Here is a 7,500-nt window from a genome sequence, read left to right on the forward strand (position 1 = left end):
CTTCCCGCTCCTCCCTCCTTCCTATTTCCTTCCCCCTTTCCTCCTCTCCCTCTCTCCCCACTCCCTCTCTCCCCACTCCCCCTTACCCCCTCCCTCTCCTGTTCCCTCCTTATTTACCCTCTTTCACCCTTCATACTCTCACCGCTCCCTCCTTCCCCTCTTAGCCTTACCCTTTTCCCCTCTCCCACCATTCCCCCATCTCTCCCTGTCGCTCTTCCCCTTTACTCTTCCCCTTTACTCTTCCCCTTTACTCTTCCTCTCCCACGTTAAACCTTACCCTTTACCTTTTTCCCCTTTTCCTGTTTTCCTCTTTTCCCCTTCCTCCCCTTTTCCCCTTCCTCCCCCTCTCCCTTCTCCTTTGTTTTTTCTCCTTTCTCCTTTCTCCCTCTCCCCTACACTCCTTTCCCCCTTTCCCCTACTCTCCTTTCCCCCTCTCCCCTCTTCTCCTTTCCCCCCTCTCCCCTACACTCCTTTCCCCCTTTCCCCTACTCTCCTTTCCCCCTCTCCCCTACTCTCCTTTCCCCCTCTCCCCTACTCTCCTTTCCCCCCTCTCCCCTACTCTCCTTTCCCCCTCTCCCCTACTCTCCTTTCCCCCTCTCCCCTACTCTCCTTTCCCCCTCTCCCCTACCCTCCTTTCCCCCCTCTCCCCTACTCTCCTTTCCCCCTCTCCCCTACTCTCCTTTCCCCCTCTCCCCTACTCTCCTTTCCCCCTCTCCCCTACTCTCCTTTCCCCCCTCTCCCCTACTCTCCTTTCCCCCTCTCCCCTCTTCTCCTTTCCCCCCTCTCCCCTACTCTCCTTTCCCCCTTTCCCCTACTCTCCTTTCCCCCTCTCCCCTACTCTCCTTTCCCCCCTCTCCCCTACTCTCCTTTCCCCCTCTCCCCTACTCTCCTTTCCCCCTTTCCCCTACCCTCCTTTCCCCCTCTCCCCTACTCTCCTTCCCCCCTCTCCCCTACTCTCCTTTCCCCCTCTCCCCTACTCTCCTTTCCCCCCTCTCCCCTACTCTCCTTTCCCCCTCTCCCCTACTCTCCTTTCCCCCCTCTCCCCTACACTCCTTTCCCCCTCTCCCCTACTCTCCTTTCCCCCCTCTCCCCTACTCTCCTTTCCCCCCTCTCCCCTACTCTCCTTTCCCCCCTCTCCCTCCTCCTTTCCCCCCTCTCCCCTCCTCTCCTTTCCCCCTCTCCTCCCCTCCTCCCCTCCCCCCCTCCCCCCTCCTCCCTTTCCCCCCTCCCCCCTACTCTCCTTTCCCCCTCTCCCCTACTCTCCTTTCCCCCCTCTCCCCTACCCTCCTTCCCCCCTCTCCCCTACACTCCTTTCCCCCTTTCCCCTACTCTCCTTTCCCCCCTCTCCCCTACTCTCCTTTCCCCCTCTCCCCTACTCTCCTTTCCCCCCTCTCCCCTACACTCCTTTCCCCCTCTCCCCTACTCTCCTTTCCCCCTCTCCCCTACACTCCTTTCCCCCTCTCCCCTACTCTCCTTTCCCCCTCTCCCCTACTCTCCTTTCCCCCTCTCCCCTACTCTCCTTTCCCCCCTCTCCCCTACACTCCTTTCCCCCTCTCCCCTACACTCCTTTCCCCCCTCTCCCCTACACTCCTTTCCCCCCTCTCCCCTACACTCGACTTCCCCTCTCCTTCTCTTTCCCCCTCTCCCCTACTCTCCTTTCCCCCCTCTCCCCTACACTCCGTCCCCCCCCCTCCCCTCCTCCCCTTTCCCCCGCTCCCCCGCGCGCCCTTCCCCCCTCTCCCCTACTCTCCTTTCCCCCCTTCTCCCCTACTCTCCTTTCCCCCTTCTCCCCTACTCTCCTTTCCCCCCTCCCCCCTTCCCCCCTTTCCCCCTCTCCCCTACTCTCCTTTCCCCCCTCTCCCCTACACTCCTTTCCCCCTCTCCCCTCTCCCCTACTCTCCTTTCCCCCTCTCCCCTACTCTCTCCCTTTCCCCCTCCTCCCATCTCTACACTCCTTTCCCCCTCTCCCCTACTCTCCTTTCCCCCTCTCCCCTCCCCTCCTTTCCCCCTCTCCCCTACCCTCCTTTCCCCCCCCCCCCCCTCCCCCCTTTCCCCCTCTCCCCTACTCTCCTTTCCCCCTCTCCCCTACTCTCCTTTCCCCCCTCTCCCCTACTCTCCTTTCCCCCCCTCTCCCCTACTCTCCTTTCCCCCCTCTCCCCTACTCTCCTTTCCCCCTCTCCCCTACTCTCCTTTCCCCCTCTCCCCTACTCTCCCTCCCCCTCTCCCCTACCCTCCTCTCCCCTCCCCCCTACCCCCCTCTCCCCTACTCTCCTTTCCCCCCTCTCCCCTACTCTCCTTTCCCCCTCTCCCCTACTCTCCTTTCCCCCTCTCCCCTACTCTCCTTTCCCCCTCTCCCCTACTCTCCTTTCCCCCCTCTCCCCTACTCTCCTTTCCCCCCTCTCCCCTACTCTCCTTTCCCCCTCTCCCCTACTCTCCTTTCCCCCTCTCCCCTACTCTCCTTTCCCCCCTCTCCCCTACACTCCTTTCCCCCCTCTCCCCTACTCTCCTTTCCCCCCTCCCCTACTCTCCTTTCCCCCTCTCCCCTACTCTCCTTTCCCCCTCCCTACTCTCCCTTTCCCCCCCCTTCCCCTACACTCCTTTCCCCCTTCCCCTACTCTCCTTTCCCCCCCTCCCCCTACTCTCCTTTCCCCCCTCTCCCCTACTCTCCTTTCCCCCCTCTCCCCTACTCTCCTTCCCCCCCTCCCCTACCTCCTCCCCTCCCCTCTCTCTTTCCCCTACCTCTTCCTTCCCCCCCTCCTCTCCCCTACACTCCTTTCCCCCCTCTCCCCTACTCTCCTTTCCCCCTCTCCCCTACTCTCCTTTCCCCCCTCTCCCCTACCTCCTTTCCCCTTTCCCCCTCTCTCCCCCTCCCCTACTCTCCTTCCCCCTCTCCCCTACCCTCCTTTCCCCCCTCTCCCCTACTCTCCTTTCCCCCCTCTCCCCTACTCTCCTTTCCCCCTCTCCCCTTCCCTCCTTTCCCCCCTCTCCCCTACTCTCCTTTCCCCCCTCTCCCCTACACTCCTTTCCCCCCTCTCCCCTACTCTCCTTTCCCCCTCTCCCCTACTCTCCTTTCCCCCCTCTCCCCTACTCTCCTTTCCCCCCTCTCCCCTACACTCCTTTCCCCCTCTCCCCTACTCTCCTTTCCCCCCTCTCCCCTACTCTCCTTTCCCCCTCTCCCCTACTCTCCTTTCCCCCTCTCCCCTACTCTCCTTTCCCCCTCTCCCCCCTCTCCCCCTCCTCTCCTTTCCCCCTCTCCCCTACTCTCCTTTCCCCCTCTCCCCTACTCTCCTTTCCCCCTCTCCCCTACTCTCCTTTCCCCCTCTCCCCTACTCTCCTTTCCCCCCTCTCCCCTACTCTCCTTCCCCCCTCTCCCCTACTCTCCTTTCCCCCCTCTCCCCTACTCTCCTTTCCCCCCTCTCCCCTACTCTCCTTTCCCCCCTCTCCCCTACTCTCCTTTCCCCCTCTCCCCTACACTCCTTTCCCCCTCTCCCCTACTCTCCCCCCCTCTCCCCCCTTTCCCCCTCCCCTACTCTCCTTTCCCCCTCTCCCCTACTCTCCTTTCCCCTCTCCCCTACTCTCCTTTCCCCCCTCTCCCCTACTCTCCTTTCCCCCCTCCCTACTCTCCTTTCCCCCTTGCTCTATCATACTCTTCCTTTAAACAGCTCCCCTTCGATACGTGACCCCCCTTCACATACACTCCTTTCACCCCCTCTCCCCTAACTCTCCTTCCCCTTTCCCCTAATACGACCTTCTCCCCTACTCTCCTTTCCCCCTTTCCCCTTCCCTCCTTTCCCCCTCTCCCCTCCTCTCCTTTCCCCCCTCCCCCCTACCCTCCTTTCCCCCTCTCCCCTACTCTCCTTTCCCCCCTCTCCCCTACTCTCCTTTCCCCCCTCTCCCCTACTCTCCTTTCCCCCCTCTCCCCTACTCTCCTTTCCCCCCTCTCCCCTACTCTCCTTTCCCCCCTCTCCCCTACTCTCCTTTCCCCCCTCTCCCCTACTCTCCTTTCCCCCTTCTCCCCTACTCTCCTTTCCCCCCTCTCCCCTACTCTCCTTTCCCCCCTTCTCCCCTACTCTCCTTTCCCCCCTTCTCCCCTACTCTCCTTTCCCCCCTTCTCCCCTACTCTCCTTTCCCCCCTCTCCCCTACTCTCCTTTCCCCCCTTTCCCCTACTCTCCTTTCCCCCCTTTCCCCTACTCTCCTTTCCCCCCTCTCCCCTACACTCCTTTCCCCCCTCTCCCCTCTCCTCTACTCTCCTTTCCCCCTTTCCCCTACTCTTCTTTCCCCCCTTCTCCCCTACTCTCCTTTCCCCCTCTCCCCTACTCTCCTTTCCCCTTCTCCCCTACTCTCCTTTCCCCCTCTCCCCTACTCTCCTTTCCCCCTCTCCCCTACTCTCCTCCTCTTCCCCCCCTTCCCCCCTCTCCCCTTCTCCCCTTCCCCCCTCTCCTCTTCCCCCTTTTCTCTCCTTCGCACATATGATATTATGCAATTGTCAACTTTCTCATGATCAGATTTTGTTAAGGTTTATTGGATGTGAAGGTGTTGCATCATTTTGTTTTTCTTTTTCTTTTTCGAAATTGCAATTCTAGTGTTGCATAATTTTGTTTTTGTTGGCAGACTTTTCGTTTCCTTGTTAACTTGTTTCCTTATTATTAGTTTTCTCTTTTTTTTCTTTTTTTTTCTTTTCGTTTTTTCTTTCATTACCTTTTTGGGGGTTTCCATTTTTTTTTTTTTTTTTTTAAAGGGGGGGGGGGTCTTGGGCAAGTTGTGGTACTAAGATCTGAGATTTATTGAGTGGGCGAGGTTTTTCTCCTCTTGCACTTCCTTTCTCTTGCATTTTCTTTCTTTTGGGTTTATCTCTTCGACTCTTGTCTGATTTCTTTTCGTTCATTCATTTTTTTTCTATTTGCTTTTTTTCCTTTTTTTTCTTTTATTACTTTTTTCGGGTTTCCATTGATTTTTTTTTGTTCACTTTCATCGCTTTTCATTTTTGCTTTGACATATCTTTTCCTTTTTCTTTACTTCCCTTTTATCGTCTCTTTTTCTCTCATTTCTCTATCTATCTATCTATCTTAGTCTTTCCCCTCCCCCTCTCATTCCCACTCTCTCTCTCTCTCCTCTCTCCCTCCTCTCACCCTGTCCCCCATTCCCCCTCCCCTCCTCCTTCCCTCTCTTCATCTCTCTATCTATCTATCTTAGTCTTTCCCCCTCTCCCTCTCTTTACTACTCTCTCTCTCTCTCCCTCCTCCCCCCTCCCCCTCTCCTTACCCCTCCCTCTTTCCTCCTCCCCCTCCCTCTTTCCTCCTCCTTCCCCCTCCCTCCTTCCCTCCCTCCCCTCCTCCTCCCCCTCCCCCCTTCTCCCTTCCCCCTTCCCCCTCCTCCCTTCCCCCCCTCCCCCCTTATCCCTCCCCCTTCCCCCTCCCTCCTCCCTCTTCCCCCCTCCTCCCCCCTCCCCCTCCCTCCTCCCTCCCTCCCTCCTCCCTCCTCCCTCCTCCCTCCTCCCTCCTCCCTCCTCCCTCTGCAAATCACCCGGCCCTCAAAGGTGCAATTCTGAATCAAACGCACAAATCTGAATGCAAACACACGCGGTCAATAAATGCGACCGCGTTGGTCTCCTCGCCAGGGTGATTACTCATCATGAATGGGTGAATTAAGAGGCGGTGAGTCCGACCCACGAAGCCATGAATGGGAATGTGAAAGCGATTCGTTATGGGCTTTCGAGGCCGACATGCGGTCGTACCTTCTATGTAGCTATATGCTGTATGTATATGTATCTATCTATATATCGATCTATATCGATCTATCTATATATCTATCAATATCTATTTATCTATTTTTTTATCTTTTTATCTATATCTTTATATCCATATATCTATATAAGATATATATATATATATATATAGAGAGAGAGAGAGAAAGAGGGAAAGAGAGAGAGAAAGAGAAAAGCATTGGTGGGGGGAGAGAAAGAGAGAAAAGGAGAGAGAGGGAAACGGAGAGAAACGGAGAAAAGGAGGGAAATGGTGATAAGAGATAGAGATAGATAGATAGAATGTAAATAAGAATATTGTGTGTGTATGTATGTATGTATGTATGTATGTTCATGAGAGGCCGTGTCTGCATACCTACCTACATAAATACCTACATGAATTTCCCTACCTATCCATCGATTTATCCACACCTCACACAAACCATACACCTCATTCCCCTCGCCTCTTCCCCTCAGACCTCCGCAAGAAGCTGCTCAACGACCTGATGGCGGCGGGCGTGGACTCCAAGGGCGAAGAATCCAAGAAGAAGAAACGGAAGGACAGCGAGCTCGGCGGAGACAAGGAGGCCGCGGGACACTGCCACTTCGGGGGATGGGCGGTTAGTCTGTCTGTCTGTTTGGCTGTTTGGCTGTTTGTCTGTCTACGGGCTGTGAGTCGTGTTTTGTCTGTCTGTCTGTCCGCGAGATTTTTTTTTTTTTTTTTTTTTTTTTTTTTTTGTCATCCTCTTCCTGTTGTCTTGTTTTTTTGTCGTGGTCCCCTTTCCTTCCCTTTTTTTCTCTCCTTTCCTTTTTTTCTCTCCTTTCCTTTCCCTGTCTGTCTGTCTATTTGGCTGTTTGTCTGTTTGTCTACGGGCTGTGAGTCGTGTTTTGTCTGTCTATCCGCGAGATTTTTTTTTTTTTATCATCCTCTTTCTTTTGTCTTGTTTTTTGTCATGGTCCCCTCTTCTTCCCTTGTTTTTTTTTTTCTCTCTCCTTTCCTTTCCCTGTCTGTCTGTCTGTTTGGCTGTTTGTCTGTCTGGCTACGGGTTGTGAGTCGTGTCTTGTCTGTCTGTCTGTCCGCGAGATTTTTTTTGATTTTTTTTATCATCAACCTTTTTTTTTGTTTTTTTCTGTCGTGGTCCCCTTTCCTTCCCATGTTTTTTTTCTCTCTCCTTTCCTTTCCCTGTCTGTCTGTCTGTTTGTCTGTTTGTCTACGGGCTGTGAGTCGTGTTTTGACTGTCTGTCTATCCGCGAGATTTTTTTTTTTTTTATCATCCTGTTTCTTTTGTCTTGTTTTTTGTCGTGGTCCCCTTTTTTTCCTTGTTTTTTTTTCTCTCCCCTTTCCTTTCCCTCTTCTCTTTACCCACTCTCTGTCTTCTCTCTTCGTATCCTCCCACGCCCTCTCCCTTTCAATTAAGATAGGGGGGGGGGTGAGGGTGTCGATAACATACACACAGCCAGGACAAAAGGGTATTGGCACCTGGAAATAGGTGAACGTCTTATATTTCATTATTATGTCTTTTCCCTTTTCTCTCTCTTTCCCTTTATTTTTTTTATTTTCATTTCTCTCTCTTTCTCTTTCTTCTCTTTCTCCTTCTTTTCTTCCTTCTCCTTCTTTTCTTCCTTCTCCTTCTTCTTCTCCTCCTCTTGCTCCTCCTCCTCTTCCTCCTCCTCCTCTTCCTTCTCTTTCTCATTCTTTTCCTACTTTTCTTTCTCTCCCTCTTTCTCTTTCCCTCCCTCGCCCCCCCTTTTCCTCCTC

At 54.3% G+C, this 7,500-nt stretch overlaps 1 protein-coding gene across 2 annotated transcripts in view; it reads left to right on the plus strand.

Moving 5' to 3' along the window:
- The window catches only part of LOC122266516 (uncharacterized), a 32,892-nt gene that overhangs the window by 19,878 nt on the left and 5,514 nt on the right, over nucleotides 1-7,500 (plus strand). For both annotated transcript variants that reach the window (XM_086545933.1, XM_086545934.1), the window contains one exon: nucleotides 6,219-6,361. In XM_086545933.1, coding sequence (XP_086402059.1) covers nucleotides 6,219-6,361 — 143 coding nt within the window. The remainder of the gene's footprint in view (nucleotides 1-6,218; nucleotides 6,362-7,500) is intronic.

Source organism: Penaeus japonicus, unplaced genomic scaffold (assembly GCF_977035675.1).
Source record: "Penaeus japonicus unplaced genomic scaffold, GWHDUDI00000001_assembly GWHDUDI00000017, whole genome shotgun sequence".
NCBI classification, from domain to species: domain Eukaryota; kingdom Metazoa; phylum Arthropoda; class Malacostraca; order Decapoda; family Penaeidae; genus Penaeus; species Penaeus japonicus.